The following is a 21,909-nucleotide window of genomic DNA, read 5'->3' as shown; positions in this document are numbered from 1 at the left end:
GTTATGTGGAATATTGGATGTTTTATAATCATCATTATTATTATTATTTGTTTGTATAACATTTTTTTATCAAACCCCTACTCTGCTTTATCTAAGTAATCCTTCAATGTATAAAATGTATTGCATAACAGGTACTTTTTAGCTGCCTTCTTAAATAAGTGTATTTTTGAAATTTCTTTAATCTCTTTTGGTAATTTATTGTACAGTTTTATTCCTTGGTAGAAAATGCTGTTTTGAGTTTTATGTTTATTTTTTCTTGGTAAATGTAAGTTGAGTCTATCTCTTGTTGCATGGTCATGGACACAGCTGTTTGTGCAGTAATTGCCAATGTTACTTTTGATCTGTACAACTGACTGGTAAATGTGTTCATATGGAGCAGTTAAAATTCCCAGTGTTTTGAACAGATCTTTACAATGAGCTCGACTACTATTTCTGGTTATTATTCTTATGGCTCTTTTCTGGAGTTTGAAAATTGTGTTCATATTTTGTGGATTTGTTCCCCAAAAAAGAATGCCATAGCTAAGAATTGAGTGTACATATGAATAATATGTAACTAAAAGACACTGCATGTTACACACAGATGATAGAATTCTAAGGGCATAACATGCTGATGACATTCTGTTTGCAAGTACCTTTGTGTGTTCGCACCACTTCAGCCGAGAGTCAATATTTATTCCTAGAAATTTTGCATTTTTTACACAGTCTATAGAGGTGCCATCTACATTTAATTTAACATTGTCATTTTTCCTCTTCAAACTGAAGTTCATGGCATTAGTTTTCTTTATGTTTAATGTCAATTTGTTGCTTATTGACCAATCGTAAACTTCCTTGAGAGTTTCATTTGCTTTCTCGGTAAGGAGTTCTCTTGTTCTCTCAGTGACTATAATATTGCTGTCATCAGCGAAGAGAATTTTCTCACCATGAGTAACACTACTGGGAAAGTCATTGATGTATATCAGGAATAGTATTGGTCCTAATATGCTACCTTGTGGAACCCCTATATTAATATGTTTTGGTTCTGATAAGTATTTTACTAAATGTTTAGATCTATTTGAAGTATGTGTTATCTCTACTCTTTGTACCCTATCTGTTAGGTATGATCGAAACCAGTCATTAGCTACCCATCTTATTCCTAATGCTTCTAATTTATTTAATAGAATCTTGTGGTCGACTGTATCAAAAGCCTTAGAAAGATCCAAAAATATGCCTGTGACACACTCATCTTTATCAAGAGCATTAAGTACAACTTTTGTGAATTCTACTATGGCTGACTCCGTATTTTTGCCACTTCGAAAACCAAACTGTGATTCGCTTAAAAGATTGTATTTATTCAGATAATTCATTAATCTGTCTTTCATAATTGCTTCTATTATTTTTGAGAATGCTGACAGCAGGGAAATGGGCTGGTAATTTTCTATGTCTTCTGCATTACCTTTCTTAAGCAAAGGTACAACTCTTGCCTGTTTTAGCTGCTCTGGAAATGTCCCTGATGTGAAGGATTCATTTATTATATTTGTTAATGGGCCTTGTATAATCCCTATGCATTGTTTCAGTACACACATTGGTACATCATCTAAGCCTTCTGACTTTTTATTTTTTAGCTTTTGAACAGTTTTATTGACTTCATTCTCTGTGGTTGGAAGTAACATCATTGTATCTAGTGCAACAATTTTTGCAGGTGTTATATTTGTTTTGGGGAATTTTTGCTGTAACTTCTCTGCAATACTTGAAAAATGCTCGTTTACATAGTTTGCTAAGTGTTGTGGATCATTTATTACCTTATCCCCCTCCCTTAGCAGTATGTTATTCTGCGTTTGTTTGCCTCTCCCCGTTTCCTTTTTTATAACATCCCAGACTGCTTTGCTTTTATTCTCTGCATTATATATTATTTTGTCATTAGATGACTTTTTTGCAGCAATCAGCACCTTCCTATAAATCTTTTTGTATCTATGATAGAAATTTAAGAATTCTGGATCATTGTGAATCTTTTTCATAGAACTGAGGTGTTTAAGTGTTTGGGAGGACTTCTTAATACCTGCTGTTATCCATCTGTTTTTGTGAGATGTTGATACAGTCATGCATACTTTTGGAAATGCTGTTTCAAAGTTCAATTTAAACAATTTGGAGAATTTCATATTCACATTGGTTTCCTTATACACTTCATCCCAGCTTTGTTTTTCTAGTTCTTTTGAAAAATCTTTTACTTTGATTTCTGATAGATGTTGTTTATAGGCTTGTAGTTTAGGGAATGATTCGATGCCTGATTTTACTGTTGTTATTTGACAGAGATGGTCTGATAGTCCGCGATCTTTTACAAGTACATCACATCTTTCCCTGTCTATATTTGTGGCCACATGGTCAATTACTGATGCAGTCATTGTAGTAACCCTTGTTGCACTATTGACCAATAGGGACATGCCAAAACTTTGAAGGATATTTATGAAGGTGCTGCTGGATTCATTTATGATATTAGGGTTGATGTTTATGTCCCCACACAGAATTATGTTGACCTTTGTACTTGAGACTTTATCTAGAACTTCTGTTAATTTATTGAAAAAAGTGTCCACACTACCACTGGGAGATCTATACACACACAAAATGATTAATTTCTTGGTGATATCGAGCCCTGATAATTCAATAGCTGATATTTCAATGTGTTTGTCTTCACTTACTGTACTGAGGTCATGTCTAGATTTGAACTGTGTTCCTTTTCTGATATAAATGCATGATCCTCCACCCCTTGAAGTAGTTCTGCAGTAAGAGTTTGCCCTTTCATACAATGATAATACTACATGTTGGATTTCTGTGTCTCTACACCAGTGCTCAGTAATACAAACTACTGTGCAGTTCAAAGATTGGAGCTCAACTTCTAATGCTTGTATTTTATTTTTTATTGATTGCATGTTTTGATGGAGGATTGTTAAGTCTGTGAAATGCCCCATGTTACTCTTTCCGATGGTTTGTTTTTCTTTGTGACATCTGGTATGTGTGATTTCTGAAGTGTTATAATCTGTCTTGTGAGTGATTGTTTCAGTATTTTTTGAACTGCTAGAGATACTCTTTAGGTACTTTTCATTGTCTTTTCCTCTGGGGTACAGGAAAGCTATAAAGAGCTTGTAGTTTTGTTTTGTCAGTTAGGACATCCTGGGGCATAATAATGCGCCCAAGAAATTTAATCCCTCTTCCCCATATTTGATTTTTTTTTCAAATTGCCCATAACATCTTACTACTTAAATTAATTTCTCTACCATCTCCATGTGCTCTTCCAAATCTTATGTGGCAGCCAACAAATTGTCCATGAAATAAATAATTCTTTACTGTAATTCTGGGTCTAATACATAGTCTAGTGCTAGCATAAACATGCCACCACTCATTTCAGGAGTAAATGGTTTCATTATCAACTGGTAGCTATGATCTGCAAAAATAAAAACAGGTCGCTTTATAGGGGGTCCATATAGTAGTATCTGCCAGTATGACACGCCTAAATTAATTTAAATTAAGTACATGATCCCTTGGATCCACTGTATTTGTTGATATAAATTTTCTGTTTCGATTCTCACATAATTATTAATTTTTTAATTTTCCTCACTCCAATACCAACCGAATACTTCTCACTTCTTTAGCTACAGCTCACACAGGTTACAGCATTGGCTTTTTGATGGCTGAATTATATTCCAGTCTATCATAATAATCACCTGTATCTCTTTGGCTCCAGTTGCCTGTTTCAAATAAGGAATGGCCAGAAAGATAGACAGAATGGTTCATGAGATAGAATACCCAGAAGACATGTGCTTCTCCTTCAAATACTTTAGTTAATTTTTTAGTGAAATGAGCTTGAGCTGTTCTATGAAGTTTAGTCAAATACTGAGATTCTCATTACATAAGTTCAATTTGCTGTTCAATATCCAATTCAGTGAATGTTTTGGAATATTGGTGTAATAATCTGGTAGTATCTGTGTCCATGAACTCTGATTTGATCCATAGCAATAGTTTTCATGGGCTTGATTGATCTCAATGATACCAGGTTCTGCTTTACATTTTTTAACATAATTTATCATTTCCCTACGTGGAGATCTACATCTACATCTACATCTACATGGTTACTCTACAGTTCACACAAGTGCCTGGCAGAGGGATCATCAAACCATTTTCATACTACTTCTCTGTCTTTTCACTCTTGATAGGTGTGCGGGTAAAAAGGACACCTAAATGTTTCCATTTGTTCTCTGTTTTCTCTTATTTTATTATGATGATCATTTCTCTGTACATAGGTGGGTGTCGATAAAATATTTTTACATTTGGAAGAGAAAGTTGGTGACTGAAATTTCATAAACAGATCTCACCACAAGGAAAACTGTCTTTGTTTCAGTGACTGCCACCCCAACTTGCATATCATATCAGTGACACTCTCACCCCAATTGCATGATAACACGAAACGAGCTGCCCTTCTTTGCACTTTTTGGATGTCCTCCATCAATCCTACCTGGTAGGATTCCCATACCAGGCAGCATTATTCCAGCAGAGATGGACAAGTATAATGTAGGCTGTGTGTTTAGTGGGTTTGTTGCATCTTCTAAGTATTCTGCCAACTAAGTGCAGTCTTTGTTTCACTTTCCCCACAATATTATCTATGTGGTCTTTCCAATTTAAGTTGCTCATAATTTTAATTCCTAGGTATTAAATCGAATTTACAGCCCTTAGATTTGTGTGATTTATTGTATACCCAAAATTTATCGGATTTCTTCTAGTACGCATGTGGATGACGTCCCACTTTTCTTCGTTTACTGCTAATTATCACTTTTCGCACCATACAGAAATTCTCTCTAGATAATTTTGTAATTGGAATTGATCATCTGATGATTTTACTAGACAGTAAATTACAGATTCATCTGCAAACAATCTAAGGGAGCTGCTCAGATTATCACTTAGATCATTGATATAAATCAGGAACAGCAGAGAGCCTATGACACTACCTTACGGAACACCAGATATCACTTCTGTTCTGATTAATGATTTACTATCTATTACTACAAGTTGTGCCCACTCTGAGAGGAAATCACAAATCCAGTCACACAACTGAGACAGTACTCCAATGCAAGTAATTTGATTAATAGTCACTTGTGAGGAATGGTATCAAAAGCCTTCTGGAAAACTAGTAATATGAAATTGATCTGAGATCCCTTGTCAAGAGCACTCATTACTTCATGGGAATAAAGAGCTAGCTGTGTTGCACAAGAATGATATTGTCTGAATCTGTGTTGATTATGTATCAGTAAGTCATTCCCTTCAAGGTGATTCAAAATATTCAAGTACAGTATATACTCCAAAATCCTACTGCTGATTGAGGTCAGTGATATGGGTCTGTAATTCTATGGGTTACTCTTATTTCCTTTCTTGAATATTGATGTGACCTGTGCTACTTTCCAGTCTTCAGGAACAGACCTTTCGTCAGGAGAGTGGTTGTATATGATTGCTAAGAAAGGTGCTATTGTATCTGCATTCTCTGAAAGGAAACTGATTGGTATACCATCTGGACCAGAAGACTTGCCTTTCTTAAATGATTTGAGCTGTTTCACATCACCTAAGATATCTACTTTTATGTCACTTATGCTAACAACTGTTCTGGTTTCAAATTCTGGAAAATTTACTACTTCTTCTTTCATGAAGGAATTATGGGAAAATGTATTTAGTAACTCCACTTTAGTGGCACTATCATTGGTAACATTTCCATCACTATTGTGCATTGACAGTATTGACTGTTTTTTTGCCACTGGTATACTTTACATATGGCCAGAATCTCTTTGGGTTTTATACCATATTTTGAGACAATGTTTCATTGTAAAACCATTAAAGGCACATCTCATTGACATCTGCATTAAATTTCAAGCTTCTGTGGAACTTAGCCAGTCTTGAGGATTTTGAGTGCTTCTGAATTTGATATACTTTTTTTATTGCTTTTGCAACAGTGTTCTGACATGTTTTGTGTACCATGGTGGATCAGTCCCACCTCTTATTAACTTATGCAGTATCAATCAATCTATCTATTGCTGTTGATACTTTATCTTTGAAATTGAGCTATATCTGATCTACACTTACACAGTAAGCTTGGAAGGAATGGGGACACTCTCTTCGGAAGACATTAGTCAAATTTTTATCTGCTGTTTTAAATATATATATTTTGCATTTATTTTTAGTGGTTTTGATTGATATGGTTTTGAGCCTCACTACAATGACCTTGTTTTCACTAATTCCTGTATCCGCCATGACACGCTCAATTAGATCAGGATTATTTGTGGCTAAGATGTAGTGTGTGATTTTGCAACATTTTAAAATAAGTGTGAGCTCATGAACTAACTGTTCAGAGTAATTCACAGAGAAAGCATTTAGTACAACTTCAGAAGATGTTTTCTGTCTACCACCAACTTTGAAAATATATTTTTGCCAACAAATCAGGGGTAGATATTCACCAATTATAATTATATGAATGGTGTACTTTTTTGTAATGAGATTCAAGTTTTCTTTGAACTGTTATGATATTATATCATCTGAGTTGGGGGGTCAGTGGAAGGAGCCAATTATTATTTTGGTACAGCTGTTGAGTATTATCTCTACCCATTGTAGTTTGCAGGAACTATCTATTTCAACTTCACTACAAGATAAACTACTATGAACAGACATAAACACACCACTACCTACTTTATTAAATATATCCTTTCTGAACATGGTTTGTGCCTTGGTAAAAATTTTGGCAGAATTTATCTCCAGCTTTAGCCACCTTTCTGTTCCTATAATTATTTCAGCTTCAGTGCTTTCTGTCAGCCCTTGAAACTCTGGCACTTTTCCAACACAGCTATGACAATTTACAACTACAATACTGACTGTTGCTTGGTCGATTCTCATTGTTTCTTTGCCCTGTACCCTTTGAGACTGTAGCCCTTTTTTTATCTTTCCCAAGACTGTCTAAACCTAAAAAATCACCCAGACCATGGCATACAGCACCTGATACACATGTAGCCACCTCCTGTGTGTAGTGGATACCTGACCTACTTAGTAGAACCCAAAACCCAACCACCCTATGGTGCAAGTTGAGGAATCTGCAGCTCACACTGTCGTAGAACCATCTGAGCCTTTACTCGGCTCTGTACTAAAGGTCCACGATCAGTCCTGTCAACAATATTGCAGATGGGGAGCTCTGCCTTCATCTTGCTAGCAAGACTGACAGTCTTCACCAACTGAGATAGCTGCTAGCAACTGGAGAGAATGTCTTCCAATCCATAGCAACACATGTCATTAGTGCCGACATGAGCCACCACCTGCAGTTGGCTGCACTCTGTACCCTTCATGGCATCTGGAAGGACCCTTTCCAAATCTTGGGTGACTCCCCCCAGTACGTACATGGAGGGCACATACGATAGCCTTCCTCTCACATAAGAAATGAATGCCTATCCGACAGTCCATGATTAATGCCTTGACTATGTGCAACATTTCCATCATTGCTATATCACTACCACTACTAAAACACAGGTCTGTCAGTTAATTATCTGAGATTGTGCACTGTGCCTATCACTACTATGATCCTACAACAATTGATCAGCAAATTGGGCATGACATGATTTTTTAAACAAGCCATGGGAAATAACATTTGGTGCGTCACCTATGTCTGTTGTTACGATAGTAGTTATGGCTCCCACTATAGAATGTGAACCTGCCTGCAACACAATTTGTGATGAACTGACAGTTTATGTTATCATTGGTCAGATAAAAAGCTACTCACCAATAGGTGGCAGGAAAACTCTCCAAAAAAAAAAGAAAAAGAAACATAAATCAAAAAAGGCTTTTACTTATGCATGACTTTGGAGCTAGTGGCTCCTCCTCATGGGAGAAGGGTTGATGGAGAAGGTAGAGGGGTGAAAGGAAAGGAACTGGAGAGGTTTAGGAAAATGGGTTGAGTTCAGAAAAGATGCCCAAAACCCTCGGTCTGAGGAGACTTAATGGACAGGATGAGAAGGAAAGGTGGATTGCTGGGAAATGCACTGGAAGAAATCTAAACCTGGGAGCATCAAGGTGGAGGACATGGTAGTATGCAAGACACAGTTTTCTATTAAAACACCATGCATCATTTAATAAGAGTGATGAGCTGAATTCATTGTATATAACAGAGATGGGAGGGGACAGCAAAAAGTAGGCAGGTCAGAGAGTGAAAATTGTAGGAAAGTAAAATGGAATGAGGAAAGGACTAGTTACTGTGAAGAAATGCTAAAATGAAAAGTATTTATGTAAATTAAGGCCAGATGCATGGCAAGGATCAAGAACATTTTGTAGCTCTAGTCCCCACCTGCCGAGTGCTGAGAAACTGGTGTCTGGGGGAACAATTGCAATGGCACAGGTGTGCACTGAGGTCACAACCGTCATGTTTTAGAGCACGATCGGCAACAGGGTATTGTGTGTTACTGTTATACACTTCCTGCATATGCCCATTCATCCTGCCAACTTGGTGCTATTCATGCTGATGCAAAAGGTAAAATATTGTTTACGTAACAGCCGATATGACATGTGGTGCTTCACAGGGGGATCTCCCTTTGATGGTATATGTTTTGCCACTTACAGAGCTGGTATAAGTGGTGGCAGGAGCATGCATAGGGAAAGTCTAGCACCAGGGACTGTCACAGTGCTAGGAGCCACAGGGTAGGGAGATGGGTGCAGATGGAGCATAGAGTCTTACAAGAATATTGCAGAAATTGAGAGGACAAGGAAAAGCTATTCTAGGTATGGTGGCCACTATGTTAGACAGGATGGATCTGACATCAGGGCATGGTTTTAGGAAATCATGGCCTTGTTGAAGTAGCTGATTACTACATTCCAGACCAGGATAATACTGGGTGACAAGTGATGTGCTCAAAAGTTGTTTTTTTTTGGAGCAATTATCAGTACCAGGATTGGATGTGATAGCCTGGGAAACCAGCTTTTGAACTAGGCTGGTAGGGTAATTACATCCAGTGAAAGCTGAGGTGAGGATGGTGGTGTAAAGTGTCTGCATCCAAACAAATATGTTTGCCCTGAATGTCAAGGCTGTATGGAATGGAACGTTTGACCTGGAGAGGATGGCAACTGTCAACATGTAAGTACTGTTGTTTGTTAGTGAATTTAATATGGACTGACACCTGTAGCTGGCCTTCAGTGAAGATCAGATGAACATCAAGGAAAGTGGCATGGAATTCAGAATAGTACCATGTGAAATGTAATTGGGAGAAGGTATTTAGAGACACCAGGAATTTGAGCAGGTCAGCCTCAACATGAGTCCATATGGTAAAGATGTCATCAATGTATCTAAATCAAAGTAGGGACTGGATTCTTATGGATTACAGGAAAGGCCCATACAAGCAGATCATGATAACTTTGGCATATGAGGAGGTATCCTGGTTTTCTATGACCGTACATGTGGTCTGATAGTACATCACCCATCACAAAGGTTAAGTAGTTGCTGGTAAGTATGAAATTAAGGTAAGCAGGAAGAATATCATAGGTTTTGAATCAGGTGGACACTGACTGAGAAAATGTCCAGGAGCAGGAAGACCATGCTCATGGGGATTTTGGTCCAGAGGGAGGTGGCGTCAACAGTGACAAGCAAGATGTATGATGGGCGTGGGATTGGTATGGATTTCAGATGAACTAGGAAATTGTTGTTATTTTAATATAGAAGGGAAGTCTTTGTACTATGGGTTGCAGCTACTGGTCCATTAATGCAGATATACATTCAGTGGATGCTTTGAAGCCAGTAACTACAGGATGGTCATGACAAATGGTTTTGTGGATTTAAGGAAGAAGGTAAAATGTAGGGGGGGGGGGGGGGGGGGTTTGGGTGGTGCAAGAAGTTTTATGGATTGCAGTATTCGTCTTTGTGAGGGGTGTGAGGTTTTAAGGAGGGACTGTGGATCAGTTTGAATAACAGGAATAGAATCATGATAGCAGATGCTGTGTGTAAAGGGTGCAGACAACTGGCACAAACCTTCACTAACATGCTTCTGTCAGTCAAGCACCACAGTGGTAGATGGTTCATCTGCTAGGGGGATAATGGTGGAGTCATTTGCCTTTGGAGAACATAGCCTGCAGTTCTGCAGCAGACAGGCTAGGGTCATGTTGTAGAAAACTGAGGAAGGATGAACCTTCTGCCAGGCACTTGAATGTGATTTGCAGAGTAGCCATGTAGATGTAGATGTAGATCGTGAAACAATAATGGATGTGAGGAATTCTTGGAAGGCTAGTGAGGGATGAGGTAAGGGATGATTTTGAGGTAGTGGTTGTGGACCATGTTTGGTTCTTGATCAGAACTGTTTATGACAGGGCTCAATGTCAGGCACACTTTTGAAAAGATTTTGGGGTTGGGTTGACAAGTGATATTTCCAGTTGACATAGTGTGTGAAGGAAAGTGGTATCTTCACCATAGCAGCATGATGAAATGCAGGCTTAGATCTGAAAGTGAGACCTTTAAATAATACACATAATTCAGGAGGGGAGAGTGCTATAGGTGAGAGGCTAAGATTTCTGTACTGATTTGGCTAATTCTTGTGATTGAGTTATTATTGATTGAGGAAGCAGTGGCAAAGGCTGTGGTATGTTAACGAGGTTGGCCAAGCTCAGTTTGTAGGATAGTAGTGGTGGCTGATGGTGTCACTGTTTAGGGAGTTGCAGAGGAACAGGAAAGGAAGCATCACTGTTGTAGTTTAGGAGGAGGAAGGAAAGATTTTTGTGGTGATGTCTATCATGTTGTTGCAGTTTGAAGTCAGCTTGGCAGATAATACTGTAAAAGGAAACATGAGGGGCACATAACAACAGGACTTCATAGAAGGAGAAAGCCTGGTGGAGTGGAAATTGGCAGATGAGTCATGTAGATCACAAATAAGCAAGGTAACAGCAAGAGATTGCTATATTTGAAACTGTAAAAGAGCCCAGTGTAATGCAGGATTACATCCAGAAACAGAGTTTCAATGTTAAGCCTGTTGGAGTAACTCAGAGTCAAGCAGGTTTTGAGAAACAGTATATGGGACGTTAGCTCTGATACTGCATTATGAAAAGAGTGGATGTAACATGCAATTCATCATGGCCAGGGACGACAGTATGCAGTATTAGAAATGGTGGGAGTTAAAAAAAAATGAGAAGCAGAGGGTGAAAAAGATTGACAAATGGAAGAAAAGTAAGGAAATGTTTTTTTTTTTTTTTAAATCAGAAAAATTCATACAAAAATCATGAGAACAGACAATAGTTAACAAGAGATAAGGAGTGAATGAGAATTTCTTGCCAGAAAAGTGGTCTATATGAAGTATGAGAATGGACAGCTCCTTCCTATGGCAACCTTTTCATGGGCCACTTGGAGGGGGATTTCCTGAAATTCACAAGCTTCCAGCCCTTGATTTGGTTTAGGTACATTGATGACATCTTTGCCTTATGGACTCATGGTGAGGCTGACACATTAAAATTCCTGCCATCTCCAAAGACGTTCTCCCAATTAAATGTCACATGGTCCTTTTCTGAATCCCATGCCACTTTCCTTGATGGTCATTTCACCCTCACTGAAGGCTATCTACACACTTCTGTTCACATTACCCCTACTGACAAATGACAGCACTTACATTTTGATGGTTGTCATCCTTCCAGTGTCAAACGTTCCTTCCCATACAACGTTGGTATTCGAGGCAAACATATTTGTTCAGATACAAATTATTTACAACATCACTCCACCATTCTCACATCAACCTAGACTGGTTGCAATTACCCCACCAGCCTAGATGAAAAGCAGGTTTCCCAAGCCATCACATCCAATCCTGGTACAGCTGATCACTGCAAAAGAACAGCTTCAGAACATATCACATGTTACTCAGTGTTATCCTGGTCTAGATGTAGTAATCAGGTACTTCAACAAGGTGATGACATCCTAAAATCATGCCCTGAAATGAGATACATTCTGTCTGAGATTTTGCCCGGCACACCTAGAACAGCTTTTTGTCACTCTTCCAATTTCATCATGTGGCACTGATGGCAGGGGGGACCCCATCTGGGAAAGTTCAGCCACTGAGTTGCACGTCTTACTTCATGTGATGCAACATTGGGCAACTTTTGTGTCAATGATGATGAAATGATGATGATAACAACACAACAACAGTCCACAAGCAGAGAAAATCTCCAACCCTTCATGATAGGTGAACATGTTACCACTAAGCTAAGCAGACAGACAGCTCCACAATATTCTTATCAGACCCGATACTCCTTCTGTCCCCATCTTCGTACCCCATGGCTCCTACACCTGTGACTGTCCCTCTGTCCCTGCTGCAAGTTGCCCTATGTACCCTCTTACCAATGCCTATACCAGCCCTGTAATTGGCAAAATGAATACTATCAACGGGAGGGCAACCTGTGAAACAACATGTGTCATATATCAGCTGTTACACAAACACTGCTGGGCCTTTTACATCAGCATGGACTACCACCAGTTAGTCAGTTAGGTTGAATGGGCAAATGCAGAGGGTATATACTGTCAATAGACAATACCCTGCTGCTGAATATGCTCTACAATATTACAGTTGGGATGTCAATTCCTGTTTCCCTACAGGTGTCATCTGGATTCTTCCCAGATACCAGCTTCTAAAATCTCCACAGCTCTCAGGTTTTCAAATTTCATCCAGTACTGTCCCCAATAATTAATCTTTCCTTGATATCCTATCTACTAAGTCTCACCTGACCTGATGTTCTGGGTGACTTCTCCGAACCCTATGTCTGTTTCTTAAACCTCTCCAGTTTCTTTCCCTTCACCTTCCTCCCTCCTTCTTTAACCGATCTGCCAGAAGATGGAGCCACTGGCACCAAAAGGTTACAGAAGTAAGACCTTCTTTATATTTTTGTTGTCCTGCTGCCACTTTGTGAGTAGACTTTTTTATCTATTCATTTACATTATATTGTCAAAATTGATTATTTTCTGTGTTACAGTTTGTGTTGTCAGCTATGAATTGTTCCCAAGATCACTACACTTGTCACATCATATTTAGTTAATCTTGTCATGCCTCTCCCCTTGCCATTCTTTGACTGAATATTTTGCCCAAGCAGAGTCAAATGCAGATTTCTGAATGTGGTACATACAGTTGTTCCACTCAGATGCTCATTATCAACACTACTATTATTCATCCAATTATGGTCTGCAGCTTAGTTAACTGGCTGATATTGCCACTGTGGAGCACAGTTCCTGTTCAGCTGCCAAGACTCTGTTCATGTGTGTGGCTTACTGTGTGATAGTCTTTTTGTCGTGCCTACCTGCAACTTAGTATCTCTGTCATATGGCAAGCAAAACCATCAGTTTCATAATATTCTTACAATTACTGTTTGCACATGCAAGATGAAATCTGTAATTTTGCTTCTTGTGTTTCTGTGATTGAAGTGGTTATTGTGGTTCCTGTATTACCATTCCACTGACCATTATAATTTCATGTTTGCTTTCTGTCCCTTTTATTATTAATGTTATAAAAATTAGCAACATTGTTCCTTCCATTTTGATAAGTTTTTGTGTGTTAATTTATCATATCTATGAAATCTAATATCAATATGGAGTCTATAACAATCAATTATCTTATGTTAATTATTTTTTCCTTAGTACAAATGAGCAGTTCAATTTTTAAAGTTATTACAATATCTCACTGTAAAATCAGATTGACCCACTGTCAAATTTTATTCAAGTATTAATCAAAATATTTTCTTAAGTTTCCCTGAAGTTCTTACATGGGGTCAGGGTTAACGACTTCTTCTCTGTATGGCTACTGACCAGTATTTAGACATAAATACACATTCAAAATAATCACAGCTTGAGCAGTATTGAGCAACATTACTACTTAATATGCAGTCATCCACAAATCTGACTCAGCTCCTTGGAAGGCTTTTATCGACGTTATCAGATAAGAGCAGGGAATCGGTGATGCCTAATCAGCTTTTCTTGTAACTTCAGATTGGCAAAATAGGTCACTGCTGCAGGTGGTGATTATTTGGAGGTGTGGTAAATTAATGGTGTGTGAGGAAGCACTATCCCAGTTAGCCAGTAGAGTTCCTCAGGGAACTCAGCATCAGTCCCAAAAGTGAATGAATGATCATGAAGTGACAATGTTCATTTAGATTAAGTCTGTATACCAGACCGAGACTCAAACTTGGGACATTTGCCTTTTGTGGCCAAGTACTCTACCATCTGAGCTACCGGAGCACAACTCGCACTCGCAGCCCTACTTCTGCCAGTACCTTGTCTCCTACCTTCCAAACTTGCTTGTGAAAGACAAAGGTTCCAAGTCTGAGCCTTGTTCTGGCACACAGTTTTCATCTGCCAGGAAGTTTCAAATTGGCACACACACTACTGCAGAGTAAAAATTTCATTCTGGAATTGTTTATTTACACTATTATGAGTTTTAACATTATTAGCACCAAATAGAATGAGAAAGGCAGACTGACATTAAAAATTGGCATCCATTCAAGGATTTAAAGAAAATGACATTAAGTGTTTTATTCTAATGCCAATTCATTTTCTGTTGCATGCAATTCATGCAAGCACTTCTCCAATGGGAAATACAAAGGGTTGAAGCCAAGCAGTGGTGGAGCAGACAACTTCACACAGGCACAATTACACCTTTCGAGGTATGTTTTCTGTATCAAGCAATAGAGTGCCTCACACTACAATGTGGTGCAATTAAGTTTTCAAAGCTGCACACAGACAGTTTCAATAGTTTTAACTTTAGTTGCTGCCATAACAAAATAAAAAAATCAGCCATCCACTACATGACTGTGTTGTATACCAGACATCATGTGTCATTATTATTGCTTAATAATGTCCTCAGTAATGACAGTATTACTAGTAGCTTTATCAAAGAGACCCAACATTAGTGATTTTCCCTGTAGTCGTGTGCTAGTAAAACTCATTTGTAAATGGATAATTTAGAATCCAGATCAGATCAATTATTTGAGGAATCTTTGGATCTAGCATAACTTTGGCAACAGCTAGTCCAGCTCACAATATTTTAAATGCTTTATTGCAAAAGTCAGATGCTATCATGAATCATGAGAATGAACTTATGAGTCAGCAAATTGCTTTTTCAGCTGAGAGTACTGGAATTATGAACTGGCAAAGTACCATTGTGACTGATATTATGGTACTTTGGCTCATCAGGAAGCTATGCCACAAAGCAAAGTGAAATGATTCCATAACATATAGCTGAAGTCACTAAGATTGCGAAGAGACTGGATAATGTTACAAAACATTTAACTGAGGAAATTAACATACTAAAGCATACATACACATGTTTACTGGAATTTGTGCAGCAACATTGCACAGGATTAGGGGATGTTTGGAAAAATCAGAATGAATTGCTTAACACAGTTCAGTGTGTAAGTAGTGAAACAGAAAATATCACTATTGAACAAAAGTAGATCTACACAATAGAAGTATAGAAGAATTTAACACTTGGTCTGCAAACAAGGCAAAACTAAACTAAATTAGTTGACACAAAAGTACTAGAATAAGTAGGGAAAATCTCTGGAGAAATTCGCAACATAAAAATAATAATGGATACTTCAGTGGGAAGTGAATTACTGGTGGTTAATGGAAAAAGTAACCAACAGTGTTCATGTCAGTGAAACATAGACAATGGAAAACTTGGAGAAATGGAAAAGGATGTATCAGGTATTTAAGATATTACCAGAATGACATATCATTGTTTAGTCCTCAAAGGAAATTTCATGACGAACCAACACATGGAAAATTACCGTGTATGCATCCCAATTCATTAGCAAACATATTTTGAACAAAACATGTAACATGCTTCCACTCACAAGACTGGAAGAGTTGAGAAGCATCTGCTGGTTGTAGTTGGTTGGGATGCATGTGCAGATCCAGGTGTAGTATTTTTCTGCATGATCAGTGTGGTCTGCCAGTCTCTTGCAATAGGTTCTGGATTGATTTGTTAGGACCTTAAAGCATTTTCTGGTGAACTGAGCAATGTTTTCAGTTGTGTGGGAATGTTTTGGAATGTTTTTTGACTTGTTAAAAACAGGTCATGTATGATGCCATGTTCAGACTGAGCATTGCGTGACCCTCTTTGCTGGCACTTTGATACCATTAAACTTTTCAGGAAGCAACTGTCCATCCTTTTTTGTGACTTTGCTGTCACACAATTTTCCATAAAAAATATCCACTGCTCCACTATGAATACCATTATCCCCTTTTCAACACTCAACTCACACTGGCACAACCCGTGTCTTCATGATCTGGGCTCAGGTCCAAGACCCCCTATCTTTGTTCCTTCACAACCTCAACACCTTCTCTCCCATCCACTTTAGGTGGTCCTCCTCAGTCCAGTGTGCCACCTTCCCCTATGTTGACCCCCTCATCTCTGATGGCTTCAGCTCCACCTCTGTCCACATTAAAGCATTTTGAGGGCTGTCATCCCTTTCACACCAAAAAATCCTTCCTGTACACCCTGGCCATCCATGGACTGCATATCTGCAGTGACAAAACCTCCATTGTTCTGTATGCTGATTACCTATCATTGTGCCTTCAAATGAGGGGCACCCTCCATGAGATACTTCCCACCCCTCCAACGGTCATGTTCAATCACCCACCCAACTTCCACAACATCCTTGTCCGTCCCTATGCTGTCCCCAATCCCAAATGCATGCCACAAGGATCTTATTGTTGTTGAAGACCCGGGTGCAAAACCTGCACAATCCACCCACCCAGCACAGTCCTGTCACAGGTTTATGCTTTCCTCATCAAGTGCTGGGTCTCCTGTGAGAGCAGCTACATCATTTACCAGCTGTGTGGCAACCGTTGCACAGATTTTTATATTGGTAAGAGTACCAACCAGCTGTCCAGCAAGATGCCAAACTGTGGCTGAGACCAAAATAGAGCACCCAGTGGCACAACAAGCAGCTGAACATCACACCTGATGTCAATGGCTGGTTCACTACCCGAGCTATCTGGATCGTTCCCTCCATCACCAGCTTTCCTGAGCCATGCAGATGGGAATTATCCTTACAACACAGTCTGTGCTCCCATAATAATGCCAGCCTCAACAAATGGTAACATACCATACCAACATCCTCCACACAGTAGGTTTTCACCCCCTCTACCCATCATCTCCTCCCCATTCTCATCTCCCATCCTGTTTATTTGCAACCATCTTTCCCTGCTCTTCTCCTTATTTTGCTCCTTTTTTTTCACAATTTTCCTGACACTGCACCTGTTGGCAGTCTAGTCCATGCACACTCCAATAGACATGTTTCATCACTCTCCCCACCACCCCTTTCCCTTGCCCGCCCTCTCAGATTGATGGTTGCATCCCACATCATAGTTGCATTCCAGCCTGAGACTCTGAACTTGGCAGTCATATGTGCATGAGGCTTTCTTGCTTGTATGTGCTGTGAATATGTGTCTTACTGATAAAGGCTGTCATCACAAGCTTTATATAAGTGTCTTCTAATTGTGCCTGTCTGCAAATTGACATATCCTCTTCATGGTAAATAGCAATCTGTTTTCCTACATTGTTGATGATGTTACCAACTTCAGCTGTGGGAACATGGCACTATACTTAGTGAATATAATCACACCTGGCCAATTTATGGAATACAGATACACTGATACCGAGTTAAAATTCACTAGTGACACAGTGGTGAGACAAATAGAGTTAAGGACAATATCACTGAGCATTGAACCACTTCAATGCGAGATGCCTTTAATAGGTTCCACAATGAAACATTTTCTCGAAATTTGGTAGAAAGTCCAAAGAAATTCTGGTCGTATGTAAAGTACACAAGTGACAAGACGTAGTCAATACCTTCGCTGCGCAGTGCCGATGGTACTGTTACCGATGACTGTGCCGCTAGAGCGGAGTTATTGAATGCAGTTTTCCGAAATTCCTTCACCAAGGAAGATGAATGGAATATTCCAGAATTTTAAACAGGAACAGCTGCTAGCATGAGTTTCTTGGATGTAGATACCTTAGGGGTTGCGAAGCAACTCAAATCGCTTGATATGGGCAAGTCTTCAGGTCCAGATTGTATACCGATTAGGTTCCTTTCAGATTATGCTGATACCATAGTTCCCTACTTAGCACTCATATACAACTGCTCTCTCACCTATAGATCTGTACCTACAGATTGGAAAATTGCGCAGGGCACACCAGTGTTTAAGAAGGGTTGTAGGAGTAATCCATCTAACTGCAGACCTATACCATTGATGTCAGTTTGCAGTAGGCTTTTCGAGCATATACTGTATTAAAACATTATGAATCACCTCAAAGGAAATGATCTATTGATACGTAATCAGCAGGGTTTCAGGAAACGTCTCTCTTGTGCAACGCAGCTAGCTCCTTATTCGCATGTAGTAATGGCCGCTATCGACAGGGGATCTCAAGTTGATTCTGTATTTCTAGATTTCCAGGAAGCTTTTGACACCACTCCTCACAAGCGACTTCTAATCATGCTGTGGGCCTATGGGGTATCGTCTCAGTTGTGCGACTGTATTCGTGATTTACTGTTGGGAAGGTTGCAGTTTGTAGTAATAGATGGCAAATCATCGAGTAAAACTGAAGTGATATCAGGTGTTCCCCAGGGAAGTGTCCTGGGACCTCTGCTGTTCCTGATCTATATAAATGACCTGGGTGACAATCTGAGCTGTTCTCTTAGGTTGTTCACAGATGATGCTGTAATTTACTGTCTAGTAAGGTCATCAGAAGACCAGTATCAGTTGCAAAGTGATTTAGAAAAGATTCCTGTATGGTATGGTAGGTGGCAGTTGACGCTAAATAATGAAAAGTGTGAGGTGATCCACATGAATTCCAAAAGAAATCCATTGGAATTCGATTACTCGATAAATAGTACAATTCTCAAGGCTGTCAATTTAAAGAAAGTACCTGGATGTTAAAATTATGAACAACTTCAGTTGGAAAGACCACATAGATGATATTGTGGGGAAGGTGAGCCAAAGGTTGCATTTCGTTGGTGGGACACTTAGAAGATGCAACAAGTCCACAGAAAAGACAGCTTACACTACACTCGTTCGTCCTCTGTTACAATATTTCTGCACGGTGTGGGATCCTTACCAGGTGGGATTGACGGAGGACACTGAAAGGGTGCAAAAAATGGCAGCTTGTTTTGTATTATCATGTAATAGGCGAGAGAGTGTGGCAGATGTGATACGCGAATTGGGATGGAAGTCATTACAGCAAAGACATTTTTTGTCGCGGCAAGATATTTTTACGAATTTTCAGTCACAAAGTTTCTCTTCTGAATGTGAAAATATTTTGTTGAGCCCAACATATATAAGTAGGAATGATCATCAAAATAAAATACGAGAAATCAGAGCTCGAACAGAAAGGTTTAGGTGTTCATTTTTCCCACGCGCTGTGAGGGAGTGGAATGGTAGAGAGATAGTATGATTGTTGTTCGATGAACCCTCTGCCAAGCACTTAAATGTGAATTGCAGAGTAGTCATGGAGATGTAGTTTAGGCACTCTCTAAATCAGTGGTATTCAACCTGGGGTTAATTACTCCCAGTAGGATAAAATGAAATTTTCTGATGGCTAAAGATTAAGCAATTTAAATATTTCTATGTCGGTTATTTTCAAAAGATCATTAGCATCATCACAATGTTGTAAGACCCTAATATTTAACATATGATACCAATAATTACTCTATCTCAATTTTTGGCATTTATGCAGTGGAGGTTACAGGTTCCACACATAGTCCACCCACTACGTATATATCCTGTGCTTTGTTCATTACATGGCTTATGAAAAAAGTGAAGACATATTCATAACAAAGGCTAAATATCTGAAGAAATCTTCTTATTCTTCTTCTTCTTCTTCAAGTTTTAGGTAGTACCTACAGTAGCCCATAAATTGCTTCATTACTCACTTCAGAACAAATAAATGAATTACTTTGCAGCACAACACAGCTAAACAGCAGTAACATAAGCTGTACTATAATGCTGTAAACATTGTTGTTATTATTATTATCATTATTTAAGTAGTTAGACAAAAAGCATTAACAGCCTGAAGTCATCCAGCATCTGTCAGGTCAGAAGCAAGGGGCACAGCAATCAAGTGGTTTACAAACAGCCAGTATAGTGCACACATCTGAATTTGTTTGATTTTAAATGCAGTTGCAGTGCTCAGGTCAATCAAGTGCCACAATGGAGAGGAGTAATAAAGGATAAGTATGACTTGTAACAGTATCTACGCTCACTGTGGATAGTTGGTTTTCTTATCTGAGAAGGAATTGTGGAAATCACTTGTGATACACCATGAATTCGTATGTTATTCATCATTTTGAAAATAAGTGTTCCAGTGAAAGTCTTTCATTTTACAGTTTAGTAACGTGCTGTAGTTGGTGATAATGTGGGGTGGGGTGGGGGGTCAGCAGATGCCAGGGGCCATGGTAGCTAATGTCTGTTTGCACTCAGGGGTAATGGTCTAAGAAAGGTTAGGAACATCTATTCTAGATAGTCTATCTGCTATTGACAGTCACCACACAATACAAAAACTCTTATCATTTGCTAAGTTTGAAATGGGGATTGATGCAAAAAAGCCCTTACAAATGAGCCATTGTCACATTTGGATATTCTTCCTGTAGTCCATTTTTAGAAATTGAGGTCGAAGTTTTTTCAGAGTTTGGTATTTTCATGGTTGGCTGTAAACTAAGAGTATATTATTTAAAACCTTGCAGTTCTGTTATTAATTCATCCTTATCAAGGGGGTTATTATTAATATCCACTAACTTCATTTCCTGAACATCGTCATCATCATTTAATGTCTGCAGCTGAGCCCCATGTAGAAGCCCAAACAAATTCTTTATGTTCTTTGATGCACAAAACCTGTCCCTATGTTCACTAAAGATCTGTCTATTATTTCTAGACTATGTTATGGAACGTTTTTCACGTATCCAATATGAGCTGTCGTCTTAACATTATTTATTGACTATCCTCTTCTATTTCAGTTCCCACAATTCCTTGAATTGAGGATCCAAAGTGAAATTTTCCAGCTATGGTCTTAGGTTCTTCGATTATATCTATTAAAATTTTGGTTTTCTGAAACACCTCAATAAATTTGTGACATGCTTGTCAGATGGGTCAGTGTTGGCAATTTATTTTTGTTATCTTTTGTTTGCAGTATCAGTTCTTGCTAGGTGCTTGAACCAAGAACAAGGAGATGTAATAAATTCAAAAGTAATGACATTTTTCAGAAGCTTTGTAGCTTCTGTTTTCATCTCAGTGATAGATGATGTACAAGATAAAAGCTAATTTAAAGCCCTGAGTACCTTATAAAGATGATTTTACACAACTGTTGCAGATTCTCTCTTTGTTGGCCATCTATTAGAATTATGGTAAATTCAGAGATAAATGGCACATACTTCAGCATAATTTTCCATCTGTTACTAGGTGATACAAAGAATAAATAAAGATGTTTTCTATCCTAAATAACTTTCTATGCACTTGCAGTGTTTTCTTCAGTCAAATTTAATGAATGTGCAGTGCATGACATGTAGTATGCTAACATATTTTCTTGCAAACACAATTGAATATCTCTACATTTTCCAGCCATTTTAGTACCATTGTTGTAAGATTGGCCTCAACAATTTTAAACATCCAACCCATCACTTTTGATTTTCTGCAGTATTACCTCGAAAAGCACCTGGCCCATCTTATCTCCTATTGTTAAAATGTCAGTGAAGTTTTTACAGAAATCTGTACCACTCTAATTAAATTTTACATATTTGATAATTTGTGACATCTGCTCAAAACGTCAGGAGTATAACAAAAGATAATAAAAATTATCTTGTTATTTTAACATCACTCACTATTTGATCCCTTTTTTGGCTCCATTTATTACCAAA

The 21,909-nt window shown here is 38.6% G+C and overlaps 1 protein-coding gene across 1 annotated transcript in view; it reads right to left on the bottom strand.

Annotated features, from left to right (window-relative positions):
* Positions 1–3,314: 3,314 nt before the first annotated feature.
* The window catches only part of LOC126321790 (tetra-peptide repeat homeobox protein 1-like), a gene marked incomplete at its 5' end in the record, with an annotated part of 28,058 nt that continues 9,463 nt past the window's right edge, over positions 3,315–21,909 (bottom strand). The window contains one exon of the mRNA XM_049994223.1: positions 3,315–3,415. Within this exon, the coding sequence (XP_049850180.1) occupies positions 3,315–3,415 (101 nt within the window). The remainder of the gene's footprint in view (positions 3,416–21,909) is intronic.

The sequence above is a fragment of the Schistocerca gregaria genome, unplaced genomic scaffold, assembly GCF_023897955.1.
Source record: "Schistocerca gregaria isolate iqSchGreg1 unplaced genomic scaffold, iqSchGreg1.2 ptg000769l, whole genome shotgun sequence".
In the NCBI taxonomy this organism is placed as follows: domain Eukaryota; kingdom Metazoa; phylum Arthropoda; class Insecta; order Orthoptera; family Acrididae; genus Schistocerca; species Schistocerca gregaria.
This window is presented reverse-complemented; position numbering and strand designations above follow the sequence as displayed.